The sequence below is a fragment of the Benincasa hispida genome, chromosome 7 (genome assembly GCF_009727055.1).
Source record: "Benincasa hispida cultivar B227 chromosome 7, ASM972705v1, whole genome shotgun sequence".
Taxonomy (NCBI): domain Eukaryota; kingdom Viridiplantae; phylum Streptophyta; class Magnoliopsida; order Cucurbitales; family Cucurbitaceae; genus Benincasa; species Benincasa hispida.
In genome coordinates, this window is record NC_052355.1 from 49,172,109 (window position 1) to 49,196,383 (window position 24,275).

The 24,275-nt window shown below is 34.5% G+C and overlaps 2 protein-coding genes across 2 annotated transcripts; both read right to left on the reverse strand.

The window, feature by feature from the left end:
* Window positions 1-4,743: 4,743 nt before the first annotated feature.
* Window positions 4,744-8,264, reverse strand: LOC120081830 (chloroplast sensor kinase, chloroplastic). Its single transcript, XM_039037004.1, has 9 exons — window positions 7,732-8,264; window positions 7,449-7,610; window positions 7,048-7,362; window positions 6,829-6,894; window positions 6,611-6,679; window positions 6,436-6,528; window positions 5,924-6,141; window positions 5,406-5,679; window positions 4,744-5,317 (listed from the first exon to the last, which is right to left on the reverse strand). Exons 1-9 carry the CDS (start codon window positions 8,164-8,166, stop codon window positions 5,057-5,059), a joined length of 1,893 nt encoding a protein of 630 aa, XP_038892932.1. The 5' UTR covers window positions 8,167-8,264; the 3' UTR covers window positions 4,744-5,056.
* Window positions 8,265-9,342: 1,078 nt separating this feature from the next.
* LOC120080807 (GDSL esterase/lipase At3g26430) lies at window positions 9,343-21,508 on the reverse strand. Its single transcript, XM_039035451.1, has 5 exons — window positions 21,052-21,508; window positions 20,682-20,891; window positions 20,433-20,605; window positions 10,631-10,901; window positions 9,343-9,844 (listed from the first exon to the last, which is right to left on the reverse strand). Exons 1-5 carry the CDS (start codon window positions 21,347-21,349, stop codon window positions 9,579-9,581), a joined length of 1,218 nt encoding a protein of 405 aa, XP_038891379.1. The 5' UTR covers window positions 21,350-21,508; the 3' UTR covers window positions 9,343-9,578.
* Window positions 21,509-24,275: the final 2,767 nt, after the last annotated feature.

The following is a 24,275-nucleotide window of genomic DNA, read 5'->3' on the forward strand; positions in this document are numbered from 1 at the left end:
TACTATTAATTCTCTTTAATTAATTTGAATAATTCAAAATAATCCAAAATTAATTGATTCTCATTAAACTCTTATTGAGCTAGCAAGGGACCTTATGAACCTACAGATTAGAAGCTTCAATGATATGAGATTAATTAATTAAACTCTTTAATTAAATTAATCATTCATTAACTATTGGTCACTTCACTAAAGACCGACAGCTGCACTCTTCGCATTATAGATATATTTCTGTGTCCACTAGATATAACCAACCAATAGTAAGTTGATCCTTCAGTAAGTTGATCCTTCACAAATTGCTCGTAACTACAGTTCAGTCAAAATTACCGTTTTACCGCTTGTAGTTACATCTAACTCCTTAAGTACCACTAATCCCTCTAATGAACAATTAGTCATAGTCCAACTATTAGTAGACCCTTCTCTAGCTAGTGACAGGGTGAGGTGCCTCATTGTTCAAGACTTGGAATCAACCCTTAAGGGAGCAATTTGTCTACTTACCCTAACAAATGGAAGGGATGATTTCATCTTGTGTAGCTGTGTTTCCAGCTTCCGACTCGAATAAATCCCCAAAATGGTAGGTATATTGAGTCGGCGAAACTGGCCACTCACACCCATAGAGTCAAAGGATCACTCTCATAGACAGAAGTTCATAACTCACTCAAGATTAAGGTGAAATCACCTATGGTCATCCTAGTGAAATGTAAGTCTCTTCAAGTAACGAAGTTACAAAGAGTGACTAATCATTTCGTGATCCGGTCTTATACAAAATCTTTATTTAGAATACCTCCACTTACATGTCCCATGTGTATGATCTGGATCAGATCATTTATAACCCTTTACAACAATTATAACAATTACAAAGTAGGTCATAATTTATTGGTTATGGGATAATGCAAACTAAATGTCAAATAAAATAACACTTTATTTTATTAAGTAAATAATTCATTTGTTCAAATAATTACAAACTTCAAAACCACGATATTTAGGAAATCAACTACAATGGCAATTAAATTTAACTCCTTCAATATCATTGTCTCTCTAATGAACAATCAGTTTATAGTCCAACTATAAACCAAATCCCTCTCGAGCCAATAAGAGAGTGATGCTCATTGTTCAAGACCCGAAATTAGCCCTTAAGGGAGCAATTCATCTACTTTTATTAAAAACGGGAAGGAGTGAATTTCATCTTATGTAGCTATGTTCCCAGCTCCCTACTTAGATAAATCCCTAAAATGATAGGCATATTAAATCGTGGATACTGTCCACTCTCACCTACACAGATCAAAAGACCGCCTTCATAAACAAAAGTTCATAACTTACGAAAATCACAAGATCTAGAGCACCAACTCCAACATAAACCTTGCCACAATCTGCTTTGTCAAGCTTGTCAACAAACCACCCCCAAAAATTGGGAGGGAACCCGTCATGCGTGCAAACAGAGAATAGAGCCCGTAAATTAGGAAAGTAATGGAGCCAATTTTCTTTCGAAAACTTAAATATCCCGACCATATAGAACATTTCTATTTAAAATGAACTAGAAAGTTTTCAAATTCATTCTAATATCCCACAGAATACCCTAATCTGCCCATAAAATACTTAATTCAAACAAGATGAATCATCTCTTAGGTGTTTTGCCATAAAATATTTTAGAGAGGAGAATAAAGTTGTCCATTCTATTGCACTTTTAGTATCATTTTGTAAGGGCTCTTTTGTAGAGAAGAATTTTTCTAATTGTATCATCTCCATAGTATTATAATTTAGTTGAGAGGTGGATGTCTTGGTCGTCTAAAGATAAAAACTAGATGAATATCGATAGGAAAACTCTCAATTTTATCATTTTTTTCCCATGGACTTGTTCTATTTTAATTCATGCTCTTAGTCTCATACTTTCCATAGATCTTTAAATCAATCTACATCAGTTTATGGTTAAATTTTCTATGTTAAGTTATAAGTTAAATTCTTGAACATTGATTTTTATATCTTTAGCCTTTGAAATTACAAGAGTGTTTAATAAATCTTTTGACTTTAAAAATGTCTAACAGATTCTTTTAACTTTCAATTTTATATTTAATAGAATCATATATTTGAAAATTTTAAAAATTACTTGAACAATTAGAAATAAATTTGTATGTTTAAAAAAATTAATTGATCAATTAGATATAAATTTGTATTTTCTAACTAATTAAACAAACTTCCAAATTTGTGTAAATTAGATCCTTGAATTTTAAAAAAACTAAATTATACAAAATACATTTAAACTTTTTACTTTGTGTCAAAAATATCCTTAAGCTTTTAAAGGTTTAAAAAAAATCCGTGTAAACTTCCAAAATGAGTTCAAAATACTCTTACCGTTAGTTTTAGATGGAAAACATTAGTGTTTTGCATCAAAAAATACCTCTGAACTTACAAAAGTTCAAACATATCTTTAACCTATATATTTAAAAAAAAGTTTTAAAATACTTGTACTGGTGTATGAACAAAAACCGTTAATATCGTCTTACTTCTCTATTTTTTATCTTTTTTCTCTATCCCTTTTTCAATACCCTCTTGCCCCCTTTTTTATTAATTATTTGACATTTATTTATCTAAAATAAATAAATAAATAAAATTACAACTTCAGTTAAGGTATATGGATTATAAAGAAGAAAGAGAATAAAGAAAGCACAAAGGGATTTCATAATTTGAATGTTTGAACAAAGTTATACGTTAGTAGTTGAGTGTGTGTTAATAGTCAAATATATTATTTGTTTGACTATTTATCATTTTGGTATGTTTTAAAGGGAGATTTTGATATTTTAGAATTTTGTGAGATTTTGTGAGATTTTATGTTTTAGCTTAAAATTTTGGTTGCTGAAAAAATCGGTATAAGCTAATAATTGAAAAATTAAGAGAAATATGAAAGTATCTATATGGAAAGAGAAAGGGAGAGATGTATAATTTGTTTTAAAATTGGTTCTTTTCTAATTTAAGAAAATTTCAAACAAATTGATCACCATATTAACGGTATGAGCTTTTTAAAACTTTTTTAATTTTAAAGTTATTTTTGCAATAAGGTATTGACGGTTTTTGTTAACATACTAATAGTAGAGGCATTTTTTTAATATTTTTTTAAAGTTAAGGGCCATTTTGAAAATTTTGAAAGTTCAGGGGTATTTTTGAAATAAAACTTTAACTATTTACATCTAAAACTAATACAAGGCCATTTTTTAACTTTTTTAAAAAAAAAAAAAAAATTAAGGGTAGTTTTGAAACATTTGAAAGTTCGAGGGTATTTTTTACACAGTACAAAATTTATGGGTATTTTTTATAATTTAACCGTTTAAAAATATCAAACAACTTATCAAACACAAAATTGAGAACTCATGAATCTATCGACAAAAACAAAAGTTTAAGAACCTATTAGAAACTTTTTAAAATTCAGTCCCACCTACTAGACACAAAATCGAAAAATGTAAAAACTTAATGCACTTTTGAAAACAGGCATCAATTAGATAAACACATACTTCAAAGTTTAGAGACTAAATTTATAATTTAAACATTTTTTTTTAAAACAAGTTTAGTCCATATTGACATTTCCTTTACTAATTTTGAAAAGATATCAACATTGTATCTTACCTTTAATGAAAATAATCATTATTATTATTTTACCCATTACGATCAAAAAATAATTTCAAACTAATGACTAATTTCAAGATTTATTGAAAGTACAACAAATTGAATAAGTTTCAAAGTAACAACACAACTAATAAAGGGTAGTTTTCAACACCCCAATCTCATTTCAATATTTTCTTTCAATAACAACACACCCAAGAAATCCTTCCAAGATTGAAATGAGCTTAGGCCACATATACACTAGTTAAAAAGTAATCCATCAATGATAATATAAAAAGTGGACCCCAATTGATTACTTTTTTTGTTGTTTACCTACTTTGTGTAGTCGTAATGAAATGTTAAATCCACCTTGAAATTTGTAATATCTAATTGAGGAATAAAGGGTGCTAAATCTGATTATGGTTGAAAATTATGTGGGACCTACTACCTTTATCATTATCGTTACATATATTGTTAATGTAACATTATGAAAATTATGAATTTACCACATTTATTGTTACCTTTACCATTATTGTTACCATTATCGCTAAGGTCAAAGCAGTAACGGTAATGATAATGATAACAGTACAATGTGATAGATTTATAATTCTAAGTAAAAGCAATCAAAAGCAATTCAATCATGTTTGTGATTCAAGCCTATTACGATTCATTCATCAATAAAATCTCATTCCGATTACATTAATTTTCATTACGGTTGGGTAAACGTGACCTTAATTCAATTGACATATACTTATGCTAACGACTCAGAAATCTGCATTACAAATCTCACCTCATTGTGTACTAAAAAAGGCAAAAATTGGCTGCACTCTTTTTTATGGAGCTTACTAGCACCCAATAGATATGTGCCATATAGCACTTCTGTTCTTTTTTTAATGATTTCTTTAACGTACTGAAAGAGTCTAACTTGTTAGGTAAAGTTGACTACCGAAATCAGGTATTAGGTTTTCTAAAAGACGCTCTAGTTACTTCCACACGCACACCCAATATAGAGCTAACCTAACATCCACTATATTGTTAGACTTCTGATTAAAATTGTGGGAATCAAAAAGTTCTCAATTTCGCAATAGCTTATCAATTTGAATACTATTTTGAACAACTGACATTCATTTAAAAGTGGATTGGACCAACACAAGATTCAATGAAAAATTATTGTTCTGAAGTTCAATATTGAAGTTCAAACTTTGAAGCTGATTTCATTACAGCCATGCAAAACACTTCTCTATGCACACGCATATCTACCAATAGGATAAAAATCAGGCAAGCTATAGCAAGTTCTGGATGCTAGTTATATAATACAGTACTATACACAACTTCTTTAACAGGATGCCTTGCAGTACACTATACAAAAACTCACATATCTCAAATCTAAGACTGGTTGCCACTTTAGAATAAATCCTTCATCAGTTTCAGAGATGTATCTACAACGGGCAGTTGATCTATCTACTCACTATGCACCCTGAGTTGGAATGTCGAGATTGTGCAGTGTTGTACCTGGAGTGGAAGGGAGCCAGAGTTCCAAGCGAGTTCCACCAGATCCGAGCGCCGCGTCCGAGCACCTGGGTGATATGACACGCACCACACACCCATAACTCTCGAGTATCTCACAAGCAACAGTCAGCCCTGCTACAAAGTTCCATGTCATGTTGTCTTCCACCCTTTCCTTGGACAAGAGATCTGCTCCAAATGGTGTGAGTGAATGCATCTGCGTCTGAAGGCAATTGCACCAACAAACATCAAGGTTTGGTAAAGATCATAATAGAGGCATGCATGATTTATAAAAATGTGCAACCACTAACCATATAGTGCATATCGGGGCCATCGTCATCTATGACTATAAGCACACCACCTGCTGGCGCTGTGGTAGATATAATATCTACCTTTCCTCCAACGCGCGTACGTAATAGTGCACCTTCAATTAAATTGCTCAAAGCCTGACGCAGTGAAGATTCTTCCACGGCAATTTGCATAGAACAAGCCTGTTCACTTAGTTCTACTATACGTTGCTGTTTACGTGCTAGAGGTTTCACTGCCTCAACCAAATCAATCAAAACATCAGAAACGTTGCATGACCTACCTGACATCACATTTAAAAATCGTGAGATAAGTAAACTTGATATTATAACTTCAAAATGACAGGAAACTGACTTCATATGAAAAATGTTATGTCCTAGTGATGAGCAAGTAAATTGTTTTGGGAGTTTATCTCGTGGATATAAGATAGACTACTCAGAATATGCCTAAAACCTAAAAGAGCAAGTTTTAAAGAACTGAGGGAATTCCTCGACACTATGGCATTTGACATGGAATCCATTACCTTATTCCTTGTCGTTGAACAGGAGCAAGTACTGGAGGTGGCATGGGCATCTCTATGTCCTTAACCATATTGTTAGAAGAAACTAACCCCTCTTGCATTCTAGCGTTGGAAGCATCTGTTGGAAAGTAATCCAGCTGGGTTTTCACTGATTCAGACAAAGGGTTTGAAGACTTGTACATTTTCTTTAGTGTTTCTTCGTTGTAGTGTACTATATTTGCCTAGAAACAACACAAGAAAATGTTGGCCTTGTAATTACATTTCATCAAGAATAACGTGGACCAGCCTTTCACTGAGATAATCTCCTATAACTTTGGACTGCAACTTTTAGTTAGTATTTATCTTTCTGATAGAAGGATTAGAACTGTAATGCAATTGCCATATCAGACCAAATGGTAGGAATAAACAAAATCTTAAGAGAGTTTCATGAAATAATATAGCAACTTTAAAAACAATAAGAATAAATTGAAACACAAGGTAATTATAGCAACAATAGCATGAGAAAGATCAAGTGCCTTAGTCAAATAAACAGCATCCTGTAGTTGTTGAAGAGTATCTCTCATATAACCCCCTTGTAACAGTATGTCTTCTAGAATCTCATATGCAATCTGCAAAACGGTGTCATCAGAACATAAAACATATAGACAGAGGTAGAAGTGACCTGGCATCTAAAAGAAATAAAACTCTCACCTCGTTTTTCTTCATGTGAACAGATAACATTTTACTTAAACTTTGGATGCTAGAAAGCGAACCACGAATCTGTGAGAGAATAAAAAGTGAGGGAAACATTAACCTGCAATTTTTTTACTTATTTTTTTTCTTTTACATTTTTTTTTTTAATCAGCATTAACATGCTACTAGGATGTGAGAGAACAAAATGAAGTAACAAGTCAAGTAGCACGCCTTACTTGGTCAACCAGATTGCCCATCCTCAAATTATTCTGCCATGATGATTGCTGGAGCAACATTGCTTTCTGCAGAAGAAAAAAACATCGTCTTAAATTAAGTGACAAATAGAAATGGAAGCTAATAAGATCAACATTTAAAATTAGGATTTATTGTCAGATTACAAGAGTAAATAAAATCTGCCATCAATGGCAAGGTACTGAAAAAAAGATCCTACCAACCTGATCCATGACATATGCCATAGCAAGAGAACGGGAAATATGGAAGGCATTTGCTTGCCGATCTGCATTAAATTTGTACGCTCTCAATGATCCATTAGCAGTATTTTGGATTCCCTGTGTACTTGTTCCTGAGCCAGCTACAAGAGCACCGGCTTCATGGGGAGATGAGTATGGCCACAGATCACAATCAACACTCTGCATATCCATGCTTTTTTCCATTTCCAGATTTGGAAGCTCGGCGACCAAGAACCCCACAACAAAAGGGTGTTTCACCATTGGAAAGACTATAGCCTTATGCTCTGAGATAACTTCAACCTACAGTTTTAACAGTCTTTTTAAAACTTAGCCGATTAACCCACCTAAACCAAAAGCGTATCACTCAGTTACACTAAAAACCATACTTGTTGACTGGAAAAAGCCGCTTCTGCAGCACGTAGACCAGTTGGAACGCTAAAATTTCCGACCAATATCACAACATCAGTAACATTAACTCCAGGGAAGGATGCAACACGACGCAGCTCAAGACGGTCCATCACATAGCTACCAGCAGGTCTTACATAAACCTACATAGGGAAACATTGAAATTACTTTCCTATAAGCTAACCAACAATAACAGCCCTAAATTTTCAACCGTAAGTAAATGCACAAGAGATTTACGCAAAAGAAGGAGCAGAAAACACAAACCGAGAGGAGGGCATCAGGATCAACGATCCGGCGAAATAAATCCAATTGCTCGACGCAAAGCCTCTGAAAGTCGGGGCTCGGCAGCACCAACCCAGTCTTCTGGCTGTTCTCGACCCTATGCACAAACTCCACGGGAGAGGTGGAAGCTTTGAGAATGGCGGAGGCGACAGCAGAGGCTGAGGGTACCATAGACCCATCGTCGTCATTGTCGCGTACAGTATGAGTAACGTGGCGAAGGAGAGTAGGGTTGAGGCTAGGGTTTGGAATGGAGGATGTGTCAGTGAGGGAGGAAGAAGTGCAATTGAAGGTGAGTGGTTTGAAGCGAATGAAAGAATGGAGTTTTAGGGCATTGTAGGAGAAGAAGAGGGAGGAAGAATTGGAGTAATGGTGAGGATTTTGGAGCGAAGGTGAAGAGAGTAGCATTGGAATTTGCATAGGAATTGATAATCAGAGAGGAAGAGACGGAACTTCGTCGGGGAGTGAATGATGATGGCCAACGGATTTTGCCGGGTAGATCAGATGGAGCTCAATGAGGACAGGTAATAAATCCTTTTTTTTATCAACTTCAAAAAATAGTTTAAATCGTTTTTTTTTAGTACAAATGAATTCAAAATTAAAGTTGAGCATGAGATAAAAGACTTGCTTCTTAAACATATTAACATTTCTTTATTTTAAAATTTAATAAAAAATTAAAAGAATTATATTAGGAAACGAAATTAAAAAAAATAAAAAACAAAAACAAAAACAAAAGTCGGTAACTTTTTAAAGTTATTGTTATAAAAATTATTCGGGGCAGAGATAACCACCCCATCTCGTCCTCGGTTCGAGGACTTATTTTGGATCTCCAGTTTGATCTCATCCCCGATTAAATCGAAGATTCTCCACTTCGAGTACCTGCGGGACCCGACCTTGCGAAAATTTTTGTCAACCCTAATAGATATAACATTGACATTTTACTATATTTGAAAATATTTCTAATAGTTTTATCATTTAAAATAATTATCTTCTTTTTATATTGAATTTAAGTCTATTGAATTTTTGGCTTTATGCAAATATACCAATCTAGTAACGAAATTTTGTAATAAAACCATAATAATATTTGCCCCAACTCCTCACCCTTACATATTGGTTTTGTTCACTTGTAATGGCACAACTAGTATTTTGAAGCATAAATGCAAAATATATTATCAAATACCTATTGGTCATGAATTTATATTTTATGTCAGTTAAATTGTAAATTTAGACCTTATAATTAAGAGAAAGTTAGAATCCAAGTATATAATTAAAATTTAGTCCATATGATTGGAAATTCATACCATAGAGATTATTTATGGAAATTTTATCAAACCATATGAACTATTTATGAGATTTTATTAAATCCTAGGAAAATTCTAACTTTTAAACTATATAAGTTAAATTCTAACTTTCTCCAAATCATAGAACCAAATTTGTAATTTTTAAAGAGTTATGTTCGCATTAGAAAATATCTACTCTCTTAAGCATATAAAGAATCTAGTCTTCATATCTTCTACTAAAGTGAATATAATTCAACACTAATTGACGTATACTTCTTTTGAAATCGGAGTTTTAAATCTTCATACTCCAATTAAATGTACTAAAAAAAGGTCTATAAATCCCTCTTGGTAATATGATAATCTAAAATACATTAATGACAATGGGTGGGACTTGATGTTGTGCACTAACCACGGTAACACTAACAAAAGATGATAAAAATTCATCAAAAGGAAAGATTGGTCATAGATGAATTTTGATCATTATTATGGTACCATACTAATCAACATCAAGATTCAGATGATGGGAAAAGGGGTGGAAGTAGATTTAAATATTTAAGATAAAGCCCTGTGGCAAGCCATCTTCAAAGGGATAGGTGGATCTGAATAAAAACCATCTTTAATCTGATTAAAGATCCATTTGTTAGCTGCTTGAGTGTAATGAACACCATCCCAATTCACATAAACCTCTGGGTTTTTGCAAGATTTTCCAATCAAAACATCCTTTCCATTTATCTTTTTCTTTCCTCCACATCCAAGCTTCAAATTGAAGTTGTACTTTCCACCATGTCCACAGCAAGTTCTCAATGGAAACTCAAACCCTACATTTCAATTTTCAAATTAAATCAAAATTCAATCAACCATTTGTTATACTTAAAATTATATGTTTCATCCTGAACTTTCGAGCTTGTCTTTAAAAAAAAAATTCTTGTAATTTTAATTTTGTATTTAAATAGTCTCAAAATTTTAAAGACTTCTAATAAATCTCTAACCAATCGTGTGTCTAAAATTTTTTATAGGTATCTATAGATTTCTTAACTTTCAAATAAAAAAGTTTAGGACCTATTAGATAAGTTTATAGACTACATATATATAAATTTAAGAAAAATTACTTTTTTAGTACCTAAGTGTTGAAGAATAAGTACGTTTGGTTATTGTCAACAGATCTTTAATAATAGGTGTGTTTGGTCTTTAGATCTTTAAAATATACATTTTCGTCCTCAAATTTTGAAGAAAAATTTGAAAGATCGTTGAATTAATTTTATATTATTTTAACTAACTATATGACATTTTAAATTAGACAATCAAGATTTTAAAAATTACTATCTAATTTAAAATGCCATATAATTATTTAAAATAATATTAAAAAAAATTATAAACCTAACCTATTCTTAAAAATATAAAAACTAAAAAAAGTATCATTTCAAAAGTTTAGAAATCAAACGCACATATTCTTAATGAAACCGGCGATTAAAATGTCACATTTTAAAAAATCATACAACTAATGCATACCTACGTACTTCAAAACTCGGAGGCTAAAAATGTCATTTTTCCTAAGCTTAATTTAACGTAGTTAGTAAATGAAGGAGGAAATTAGAAGAAGTTACCGTATTTCTTGTGTTGGGCAACGAGAGCATATTTGAGAGAGTAAATATCAACATAGGTAATGGCAGCATCGGGCAAAGCTTTGCGAAGCTCAAGGACTGCTTGCTTGAGGCCACGGTTGAAAGATTGGGCCAAGTCATTGAAAGGAGTGGCGCAGCCATATTGGTCGTAGTCTGAGGCTGCAACGGGCTTGCGGTCCAATACATATGGAAGGCAGCCCACTGGGCCCGTGTTATGGATCCAGAAGAATCTTCCCCCTTGACTGTGCACCCACTACATTAAGGTACACCCCTCCGCAGAGGACGAAAATGGTAAGATACTTTTTTCTTTTTTTTCTTTTTTTTTTCTTTCTTTGATAATTAGGTTGTGAGGGATGGAACATCTAACCTCGAGAGTATTGTACATATTTATAAAGTTAAAAAAAGAAAACTAAGATTTAATTTTTTTAAAAAAAAGGAATGTTAAATTACAGTTAAATGTTACTTTATGTTAAAAAGTATTCATTCTTTCTGTCCTAACTATTAATCGATTTCTATAACCTAAAGTCTTAACTTTTTAGTTTGGATAGGTGTAATAGCCAACATTTGTCCCTAATTTTAGTTAGATTATAATTAAATATTTTATAACAACATTATAGAAAGTTAGCATGGACTTGTTGGAGACATAAAATTGAAACTCTGAAGCTGAATTGTAATGATTTAATTTTTGAAAATTATGCTTATTTTCTTACAACTTTTTTACCGTAATTTTCATATTTTTTAAGAATGTAAGAACAATAAAACCAATCAACCGAACCATTTACACCTTTAATATTTTTTTAACTAAATACTTTATAGTCAAATTCAAAAATTACTAATTTTCAAATTTTAGGTTGGTATTTGGAAACACTTCTATAAAATAAATAACAGAACAAAACAATTAATAAGTAGCCATAGTGCTTTTCATTTTTCATTTTCACCTATAATTTGTGTAATTCTCATTAACTAAAAATAAAAATCAAATGGTGATAAAAAAAAACATACTAAACTTTCCATTTAAGTACGTCAAAATTAAGAATTTGAAAGACGTGTATGGTCCTTTTTGGAGACACAACACTTAAAAGTTTGAGGGACAAAGCTGAAAATTTCGAAATTTGGGCAAAACTAAAAAAAAGTGAAGTACTAGACAGTCCATGAACTAAAATTATAATCTAAAATTTAAATATTATTTTAATCTTTATATTTTTTACTTGGATTTTATATACTTTCAAAATATTCATTTTTATCACTATATAATTTCAATTTTGGTTCTTTTTTTTGTCTCTCTACTTTAAATTTTAGTTTTATAGTATTCTTAAACTTTCAAAAAGTAATCATTTTGATTCTTTAAAAGTAAAATGAGAATAAAAATAAAAAGTTCAAAATAGTCACTTCGAAGTATAAGTACTCAAATAAACATTTTTAAAATATAGGACCCACAATGAGGAATTAGTTATTATTGTCCTAGTTTATTATAATTGGGTCATAATAGTTTGTGTTTGGGGTGTAGATTGTTTTAGTTCGAATTATAATAGTATGTGTTGTTGGAATAAATGGTATATAACTCTTCATTAAGGGTTACATCTTTTCAATTCCATAGGTTGTAATTTTTGATAAATTGTTACATCCTTTCATAACCAAATTGAAGAAATGACACGACTATTTGAATGGCCACAAATTAGTCTATAAATATGTCATTTCTTCAATTTGATTGAACAACAATTGTTCCATAGCATTGACTTACTTTAAAGTTCTCTCCATTTTCAAATTTCGCTGAAGAAGTTCGGTATATCCACAAAGTTTAGTTCATTGATCTTCTGGATAGTTTAACGTTAATTTGTTTTGTATTTTGTCCTTTGTGGACTCTTCTTTATCTGATGTTTGTTTATATTGTTATATACGTGTTTGGTTTTCTTCTAAGTTATTTCATAATTTATTTAGTTTGATTTATTTGCTTTGAAGATATGACTTCAACCAATTTTAGGTCTGTTCTTGTTACTGGTGTGGCCCATGGGAAGAAACCTAAAAAATTTAGTAGTGTTGATTTCAAATGTTGGTAACAAAAAATGTTGTTATATCTCACCACTTTAAATTTGACAAAATTTCTCAAAGAGGATGCTCCCATTTTGACTGAGGGAGAAACAGACAAAGAAAAGCAACTTGTAGTCAATGCATGGAAGCATGTGGAATATCTTTGCAAAAATTACATTTTGAACGGATTAGACAATATATTGTACAATGTGTACAGTGGTGTTGATTCAACAAAAAAATCTCTAGAATTCATTGGAGAAGAAATATAAAACTGAAGTTGTCGATTCAAAGAAATTTATAATTAGCAAATTTCTTGGTTACAAAATGGTGGATTCCAAAATAGTAATCAGTCAAGTTCAAGAAATCCAAGTAATTATGCATGATATACATGCTAAGAATATGACTTTGAGTGCATCATTTCAAGTTGCGGCAATAATTGAAAATTTGCCACCCTAATGGGGAGATTTCAAAAATTATCTCAAGCACATACGCAAGGAGATAAAACTTGAGGAACTTGTGGTTCGCCTTGGAATTGAAGAGAACAACAGAAAAGCATAAATGTTTTATTGATGGTGCTATAGACCCCAAGGCCAATATTGTGAAAAATCAATCACAAAGTAACAAGAAGAGGAAGTTTTCTGGTGAAGGTTCAAGTAAAAAACAACAATACACAAGAAAGTTCAACGGAAAGTGCTTCAACGACGGGGATGTAGATCCACAAAATATGGTTCAGTTGTAAGACAGTATTAAGCTCCATGGATGTCTACTCAAGGTATAACCAAATTAGAATGCACCCCCCAGATTAAGAGAAAACATCTTTTGTCACTAAACGGTGTCTTTACTGTTATACTATGATGTCGTTTGGGATCAAGAATGTAGGAGCCACTTATCAACGCCTGGTGAATAAAATGTTTGCTCCTCTTATTGGCAAGAATATGGAAGTATACGTGGATGACATGCTGGTTAAAAGCAAGAAAGCGAACAACCATATAGACGACTTAGCTAAGATATCAAATGAAGTTAAACCCGAAAAAATGTGCTTTCGGAGTGGCTTCAGACAAGTTTCTAGGCTTTATGGTGAACCAAAGAGGAATTGAGGCAAATCTAGATAAAATACGAGTTGTACTAGAAATGGAGTCTCCCAAAACAGTAAAACAGTTGTAAAGCTTGAACGGGAAAATAATAGCTCTTAATCATTCCGTAAGTCGAGCTACTGATAAATGTCTTCCATTTTTTAAAGTATTAGGAAAAAAGCTAACTTTGAGTAGACGGAGGAGTGTAAGAAGGCATTCAAGCAACTCAAAAATGCTAGGCTCATTTAGTAGGTGCAAGATAAAGCATATACCGCAATCTGAGAATACCAATGTCAACTCCTTAGCCCGATTGGCAGCAACTTATGATGCTGACCTAAGTAGAATGGTACCTATAGAGGTTTTGAATGCACCCAGTATATTGAGAGAAGAAGCTATGGAGATAGATGAACAAGCGCAAATCGAGAATAATAGTTGGATTACCCCCTTAATCAAGTTTCTGGAAAAAGGGGTATTGTCGGATGACAAAGTTGAAGCTCGACGGTTAAGGTGCAAGGCTACCCACTATGTAATAAATAATGGAAGACTATACAAAAGTGGATATTCCCTCCCTCTGCTAAAATGTGTTGATTCAGAGAGGGTTGATTATATCATGCGAGAAATTCACGAGGGAGTGTGTGGTAATCACTCTAGGGCCCAATCCCTTGCAAAGAAAAAATTCGCCAAGGTTATTATTAGCCCACACTGTCAGTCCGGGATCGGTAACGCTATCCACCTCTACCTCATCGATGGAAGGGTCACTTACCAAAGGAGTTAAGGTTTGAGTTTTGACTTCGTACTTTTCTATGGTCCGATGCACATTCTCATTTCTTTTTCCGACAACACTGCTAACGGCGTGCACTACTTCTACTTTGCCTTGTGGATTTCTCATGGCAGTTATGTAGCATTCTCATGACATCAATTGTTCTCCTCTCACAACTCCAACTCTCCCCGGGGTTGGGAATTTCAATAACTGATGATAAGTGGGTGGAACAGCTTTCACTAGGTGCAAGGACGGTCTCTCTAAGATGACATTGTAAATCGACCTATTGTCTACCACCAAGAATTCCACCATAGCTGTCACACAGGCCATACCTTCACCAAAGGTGACCGAAAGTTCTATGTCGCCCTTGGGGTATACCGTCTGGCCACAGAACCCCAACAACGGGGTCGTGTTTCTTTTCAAATGTTCTTATTCCAGCCTCATGGTGTCGAAGGTGCGGAGAGATAAGATGTCCACCGAGCTACCTACGTCCACTAAAATTCGATATACCTTGACGTTTATTATGGTTAGCGATATTACTAGGGTGTCATTGTGAGGTTGAAATAGATTTACCATGTCTTCCTCAGAAAAGCAAATAACCTGATCCACCACAATAGTAGAACATACTTCTTGGGCTCTCGAAGACAATCGAGCTTCCCGAGCTCTACTCATTTGCTTTCTTTTGGAATCGCCCCCAATCAGTCCGCCCATAATTGTTTTAATTTCTCTGGGGGGGAATCGGCGTGTGGTATCTTCTACTTTGAGTTTTTTTTCCTTGATTTCCATTCTGGTTTCTGCTTTCTCTCACATATTCCTTCAGTTGTCCCCGTTGAATTAAAGTTTCTATAGCCTCATTGAGGTCAAAGCATTCGGCAGTGGTATGGCCATGGTCCCGGTGAAAGAGACAGTATTTGTCTCTATTTCTTCGGTGCGATCCAGCTTTCAGCTTTGCATGCCACTTCAACATTTTATTATCTTGGCTCTCCATTAAAATCTGCTCCACGAGAACTACTGTGGGAGTGTAACGCTCAAACTTGCCAGGTTGCAAGCCTTTTTGGGTTATTTTTTTCCTGTGTTGTAGGTCGTTCTTCCGTTCTTCTCTTCTTGTTCTCATGACGACCTTCCTCTTCTTAACCTCTCAATCTTTGGTGATCTAGGCGAGTGGTTTTCTCTTCTTGACCACCTCTCAAGCGAAGTAGCTCCCCAACACTCATGTACTTCTAGGCCCTGGAAAGCAACTCAACATAGGTTGTAACGACTTTCTTGCCTAAGGACCAAAGGAACCTCTCATCTCTGAGTCCTACTACAATGGTTTTCAGAGCCACACCATCAATATAGCCTTCAATCTGCAAAGCCTTGCTGTTAAATCTTGCGACATATTCTCACAGCAATTCATTTCTTCCTTGTTTTATGGTGAGGAGGTGAGTGTGAGGTTTTCTCTAGTCTCGACCTCCTAGGAACTGAGTAATGAATGCTCTTGCTAACTCTCGGAATGAAGCTATCAATCTCCTTTTCAGCTTTCTGAACCATTTTCGGGCTAGTCCTGCCAAAGTGAACGAGAATGCCCTACACTTGATAGCGTCTCGAACTCCAAGAAGCTCCATCCATGACCGAAACGTATCTAAATGCTCTACCGGATCTTTCGATCCATCATAGGGCTTTATGGTTGGAAATTTGAATTTGGGGGGTATCGACTCTTGCATGATCTCATATGTGAAGGGTGGGCTATCTGATCCAACAAATTATCTAGGTCTAACCCCTCATGATCCTGAGCCTTCTTGAAATCTCCTAGTTGGTTTTGGATGCGTTATAACTCGACCGACCACGGTCAGCTATCCACTTCTCTATCATCCTCGGCTTGTCTCCTCCGCTTTTGGTTGATAAAATCCCGTAAGTCTGTGCCCGGGTTAGATTTGTCAACCGCTCCATCTTTCGAACTTCCATTTGGTCACCTTTTCGGGCTGTTGATCACCCCTGATATGTGTGAGACCACCTTGGCTCCTAACTGGAGCATAGTTTCAAACAGTAAGGGTTCTAGAGTAGTGATCAACAAGTGTCTACTTCTTCAAACCCAGGTCGTTTATGCGCTGGTCATTTCCTCCTAGTATCAACCTCTCTAACACCTTTGGTCAGGAACCTCTGATTCCCATGTCCCTTCAATTGTTGGAGCCTTACCCTTGGCTGGGTCTCGGGCTACTGGGTGGTGCTTTGGTCCAAATTATGTCTTTGCTTCCCATCACGTTTATTTTCCTCATGAGGGTGTATCGTATTCTGCTTAATGGCCTCGATGATGGGGTTTGGTCGTCTGAGCATCTCCATGATCTGGCTCAGATTCTGACCTAAGCTATCTACTTTAGCGGTTAGAGCTGCATATTCCAAAGTTGGCTCATTTTCAAGTCGATGGGCTTCCCCCACGTGAGTTTCCTGAACACGTGTGGGTTGTTGCCTTGGGTGACGTTCACGATCCGAATCATCCCCGTCAGTTGGGAGATTTTCTCTATTCACATTATTTCTCATTGTTCGAACATAAAATATGGTGGTAAGGCTAAAGGATCTTATTATTCTCCCCATAGACATACAATGATACACAGAAGTTGATGTAGTATCAGATAGTGTTGCAAATATTGACCTCTGTGCGGTCATTTCAGAATGCAACATGGTGGGAAATTCCAAGGAATCGAGGGTAGACACTGGTGCTACTTGTCAAATTTGTGCCAACTAAGCACAACGATTAAGGTAATCAGAAGTGATAGAGGTGGTGAATATGGTCCTCCCTTTGAACAATTTTGTTTAAAACATGGAATCATCTACCAAACTACGGCTTCGTACTCACCTCAGGCCTGATTTTTGACATATTTGTTAGAAAATGAACCTCAAACATCTAAAGAGGCTATGTCCTCTCCAAAAGCTCCATTTAGGAAAGAAGTTGTGAATAGTGAAATTGAGTCCATTATGCATAATCACACTTGGGAATTGGTTGATCTTCCCCTAGGAAGTAAATCGCTTGGATGTAAGTGGATTTTTAAACGAAAAATGAAGATCGATGGGTCCATAGATAAATTCCAGGCAAGACTTGTAGCCAAAGGTTACAAACAACAAGAATGACTTAATTATTTTGATACTTACTCACCAGTTACTAGAATTACTTCCATTTGCATGCTCATAGCTATATCAGCTTTGCATGGGCTTAAGATATATCAGATGGATGTAAAGAAAACTTTTTTAAATGGTGAGTTAGATGAGGAGATCTACATGTAACAGCCTGAAGGGTTTGTTTCCCCCGGTTAAGAAACAAAAGTTTGTAGATTAATAAGGTCTCTTTATGGATTAAAACAAGCATCAAAACAATGGCATGAAAATTTGACAGTGTAATGTTGGGAAATGGCTTTAGAATTAATTATGTCAAAAGTAATAAGAATGACCATGTCATTATGTGCTTGTATGTTGATGATATGCTCATTTTAGGTAGCAATATCAATGTCATTAAGGCTATTAAACAAATGTTAGCCAAGAAATTTAAGATGAAAGATATGGGTGTCGCAGATGTTATTCTGGGAATTAAAATTTCTAGAACCCCACAAGGGTTAGTGTTGTACCAATCACACTACATTGATAAAATACTTGAAAATTTTAAAAGGCATGGCATTGGGATAGCAAAGACCCCATAGATACTAGTCTTCATTTAGCTAAAAATAATGGAGATAGTATGGCACAACTAGAATACTCTTGCATAATTGGCAGTTTAATGTACATCATGAGTTGTACACGTCTAGATATAGCATATGATATAAGCAAGCTAAGCCATTATACGAGCAATCCAAGTCAAGATTATTGGAAAGCTATATTGAGAATTTTAGGATACTTAAAGCACACTAAAAATTATGGCTTACACTATACCAGATATCCACTTGTACTTGAAGGCTACTGTGATACTAATTGGATGTCTAATACTAATGACTCCAAATCCACGAGTGGTTACATTTTTACTCTCGAAGGTGGAGTTGTGTCTTGGAAATCTTCCAAGCAAACATCTATAACACGATCTACAATTGAATCAGAATTTACAGCTTTAGACAAGGCAGGAGAATAAGCAAAATGGCTTCGAAATTTTTTGGAAGATATTCCAAACTGGTCTAAGCCAGTGCCTGCAATATGTATACATAGTGATAGTCAAGTAGCTATTGGAAGGGCACAAAATAGTATATATAATGGGAAGTCTCGACATATAAGATGGAGACATAATACAATTAGACAACTACTCTATAATGAAATTATCACAATTGACTTTGTGAGGTCAAAAGATAATATTGCGGTTCCACTTACTAAAGACCTAACTAGAGAGTTGGTCGAAAGCTCATCAAGGAGAATGGAATTAAAGCCTTTAATTTTAAAAAGTTAACCAGAGAGGCAAACCGACCTAATTGACTGGAGATCCCGAGATCTAGGTTCAACAAGCAAACCGACCTCTGGATAACTTGGTGAACACTGTATTGAATTTTTTTTTCTTCTTACCCATTCTAAGGATGATGAGACAGTGCAAGTGTGGTTTTAGGATAGGCATTGTGCTTTTAATGGTTTCTATAAGTTGTTGACTAATTATGTATGAAAAAAACATATACGATGTTCTTTATTGGAAACACCTATGTGAGTGTAAAAGAGTCGTTTCTATGAGAATTTAAGGCAAAATTTCTAAAACACTCATGAAACCAGGTGGTGTTCAAGGCCAAAATGAACACAATTAGGAGAACAAACTTTTTTATAATGAGAAACTGTGTGACTTCAATTGTCTTAATGTACTCTAGAACAACTGACAATTCAAGACATCAAGTCCATTGATTAGCTAAGTAAACTTGATTGATGTTCAATAGGGAAAGTTCAAAGTGCTTACTACTTATTTCAATGTTGGCTCTTCATTGGGAAATACCGAATATTTTCTTGTATCTTCTATCTTAATTTGTCAACTTACCATTCATGGGGGAATTGTTGGAATAAATGGCATATAACTCTTCATGTAGGGTTACATCTTTTCAATTCCATAGGTTGTAATTTTTGGTAAATGGTTGCATCCTTTCATAAATAACCAAATTGAAGAAAGGACACGACTATTCGAATGACCACGAATTAGTCTATAAATATGGCATTTCTTCCATTTGATTGAACAACAATTTTTCCATAACATTGTCTTACTTTAAATTTCTCTCCATTTTCAAATTTTGCTGAAGAAGTTCGATATATCCACAAAGTTCAATTCGTTGATCTTCTGGATGGGGTGCTACATTCATAAGAAAGGTGATCTGTTCTATCTTGGGAGGCGATTATTCTCTAAACTCAAGCACTAGGGTGAGTAAATTTTGCTTAAGGAGATAATGTGAATTCGTTGGGATCAGATCTGTAATGTATATGTTTTGTTTTAGTTTCATGTGCTTTTGATATGATAGCATGCGTTTAAGGTATTAGTTTGAGAAGAAAACAATAAATATTGTAACAAAAAATAAAAAAAAATGATGAATGTAAAATAGTAAAAACTGTTGCAATTAATAAATATGGTAGCAAATTGGAGTTTTAAAATAGTGTTTACTGTAGCTAATTGTGAAATAGTATTTACTAGTAATTATAGTCTTATGATAGTTTTTGCCCCGTAAACTGAACCAAAATCAAGAATATAGAAACTTAGGTCATGTTACCACATTGTAAATGTAATCTATCAATGTTAATTTGAAAAGTGAGCCACATTTGATTATTTACTTAATTCACACTCCCTCTTTTGTCATTTGTCATTTTCATCAAGTTTCTGATTATTTTTCTAGATTTCCTTTGCTATTGAAATTTAATTAATAAATTCATTACAATTACGACAATTTTAATTAGAGATTAGTATTTAAATCTTATATTATTATTTGTTAATAATAAAATTTTCACTAACCTTGACAATTTCGGAGAATTGGTGGAGTACTTCAGGAATATAGAGTTTAACTTCATCGACAGTCATGTTGGTAAAGTAACCGCTAGTCAAATCGTTCTGGCCAATATCAAATGTGTAGAGGGCCCGACTGAAACTCTCTTCCTTAGGCAATAATTGCTCAAAAATACCACCGACTGAAAGTGAGAGTTAACATAAATGAAAACACAGAAGGAATTTCAATTTCATTTAACAAGGAGGAAAGTGACGTACGTCGATTTCGAAGGGTTTGGGATCTGCGACGGAAGTCGTAGAATTCGTTGTATTGAACATTGAGTGAAATAGGGCTGAATCCACTCTGCTGAAGAGTTGTGTTTTGAGGTCTAATGGTTGAACCAGCAGTCGCGAAGTTGGCTCCGTGAGTGAAATTGGCTCCCAAAGCATCAAGATACGCACTTAGATATGGCAACCCAAGGCTTTTGGCTGAAATTACACCAAACTCATTTCAAATCGAACACCAAAATGAAATGTGTTATGAAATCGATTGATAATCAAAGCGTCCACAGACAGAAGAGAACAGTTTCAGATTACAGCGAGACCCGTGCTATGAAATGTGGAAGCAAGGAAAAGGGTAAATTAATACCTATGAAATCGACGATGAGGCGGCCATCGGAGTAGCGACCAGCAGGTCCAGGGAAATAGGACCTCCCATTGGGCGGCGGCGCTTGGCCAAAGACAGCAGATAGGCCGCCAGTGTCGGAGTTCGAGTCGCCGAAGTTGAACACAGCCGGAAAATTACAGGGCTCTCTGGCGAGGACAGAGCACGGAATCACTGAAAGTGCGAGTGCGATGAATGTGGTGAAAGCAATGATTAAGGAATGGCACTCCATGAGAGAGAGAGAGTTGCTGTAAAGTGCAAGTGAAAGACGGTCCATATCCATATATGTAATGAGGCGTGGGAGCAGTTAAGATCCAGTTTGTGGGATTTTGGGCTGATTTTGGTTGGATAAGGTTGAGTGGTTTGGGCTAAGATGGAAGGCTACAGAAAGGGAAGCCGACGCAAAGACAGGAGAATGAATTACAGCTTAGCCTCTCATCATCCTTGAGAAGAACACTACTTTGGAAAGTCATCTTTCCAACTCAAAAAAAAAAAACTAGAGAGGATGTCAAAATAGCAAAAATCTGGACAAAAGCATGAGACATTAACAATCTTATCAATAAAATTAATGTCCTCAATAAACACCCAAACATTAGAGAAAGATGAATCCATACCATTGACGAGATTGATAATTTGGCACATCGGATTCAACCACTAACAAGGGTTAAGGCCATTTCATTCTCACTTAACCGCTTTTAGCCTCTCCACAACAACCTCAACCTTAAGAAGACTAATCCCCTCTTTTCTTTGGGTGAATTTACAACCACTTAAAAGCGCATGACCTTCATGATCACAAACAATCCATCTGACCCTTCCTCTTTCATCCTTCTAAGACCATGTCGCACCAACATTGAGCTTCCAAAAACCGACAGTTGGAGGAACCTAACAAGGGTGAGATGGTCGGGGAATGGGAGGGAAAGGGGGAAACTGTTGGGGTTGATGCCCTAAATCTCGTAGGGTCTTGTAGTTTGTAATTATATTATACAAACATTTTATTTATTTAATAAAACATGAGATATTTTATTTGACATTTAGTAGCATTAAACCCACAAACCAATAAACTAACATCCAAGGTTATCATGTTAGCTTAAACATATATGTAGAGACATATAGGTGGATCATGTTTAAGTGATAACCTAAATGGTATGTAATAGATGGATAAGACTGGATGTCTTATCCTAGTAACATTACAAGTACGACTTGCTTTATAGATGTTACAATTGTTGTAAAGTGCTACAAATGATCTGATCCCGATCATTCATGTGGAGACATGTGAGCGGGGGTGTTCTATACAAAGGAGTTTGTATAAGATCGGACCACGAAATGACTAGTCTCATTATATAATGTAGTTCACAATAAATACTTATATTTCACTAGGATGACCATAGGTGACATGACCTGAATCCTGAGTGAGTTGTGAACTCCTGCCTATGAGGACGGTCCTTTGATTTGTCTAAGCGAGAGTGGCCAGATCGCCGACTCAATAAGTCTATCATTTTGGGGATACGCCTGATTGGGGAGTTGGAAACACGGCTACACAAAATGGAATTCACTTCTTCCCCATTTTTAGGGTAAATAGATAAATCACTCCCTAAGGGCTGATTTCAAGGCTTGAACAATGTGATGTCACACCCTCTCCTGACCCGAGAGAGGTTTGGTCATGACTTATTGTTCATTAGAGAGAGATCAATGGTACTTAAGGAGTTAGATGTAACTATACGGGCAAAACGGTAATTTTGACCTAGTTGTACTTATGAGCAATTTGTGAAGCGTCATCGTTCTGTTGACTGGTTATATCCAATGGACACAGAAATATATCTGTATTACAAAGAGTGCAGTTATCGGTCTTTAGTAAAGTGTCCGACAATTAATGAATGTTGAATAATTTAATAAAATGAGATTAATTAATTATTCAAGTACCATTGGAGCTTTAAGCTACAAGTCCATGAGGTCCCCTCTGTAGCTCAATAGAGATTTAATTGAGGGAATTAATTATATGATATAATTATTATAATATATTTATACATTGTTTAAGAGGAAATAAATATTTGAATATGATTCAAATATTAATTATGTGAATTAGATTCATATAATTAAATTTAGTATATATGAGATTTATATAAATATCATGCATTTATAAAAGAATTAAAATTATAGGATATATTGTATTTGATACAATATAAAAACTATAGGTTATGTGTTAAATATGATTTAACATATAGTTATGTATATATATAATAAGTTAGCTATTATATATATATTTATTTATTTATTTATTTATTTAAAGTTAAATTTATTTTAATTTATTGTATTTTAAGTTAAAGGGAAAGAAATAACTTCTCCCCTCAATTCTCTTGCTTTAAGAAAACATGTTAGTGAGGTAGTTGGAGTGGAAACGATTCTGTTTCTTCACATAAAAGATTATAAAGTCAATATGTGTAGGTGTTCTCTAGAAAATTCCCACAAAAATTCTCCCTCTCCAAATTCTCAATCTCTTTCACTCTTGTGATTCTCATTCCAGAGAATACATAAGGCTCCAATTGGTGGTGACCATTAGGGTTTCGAGTTCGTTGCACTACATGATCAATTACAGAGAAAAGGAATCCTAAGGAAGAAAATTATTCTTCAAAGGTATGTATTTCCTAAACCCAATTTTTCCTCTTCTGTTTATTTTTATTGCATGCTGTAAATTATTTTTTGTATGCATATTTTCTTATGTGAAATTTTGTTTCTGTAAAATAAAATTTGAGACCGATCTCCACATTTCTGCTCAAGGCCTTGACATAACCTGCACTGAACACCAACTAAGCACACCAAGTGACCCCACCGACTCATCCAAATGCTTCACAATTGAGATTTTGAGAATGTTGATGTCAGGGATCCCATTATTGAAACAACCTCATTCTGATAATTCCACAAGCACCAAAGAATGATCAAAAGACAGTCAAGTTCCTCATCTGTACATGAAGATCTTCCCAGGTCCCAATACTAAGTCTTGTACTCCAACAAAGAAAGCCAACCCTTATCAATATCAAATAAACCAACATAAAATGTCATAAATAAACCCCAAAATTTCTGCGATAATTTACACTCTCACAAGACATGGCTCATAGACTTAGCAAATGATCTGCAAAAATATCAAAGAGAGTTAAAATGGATTCCTTTAGACTGTGAATTGCAAATAGTTAGGATTAGATTATTAAAAATTC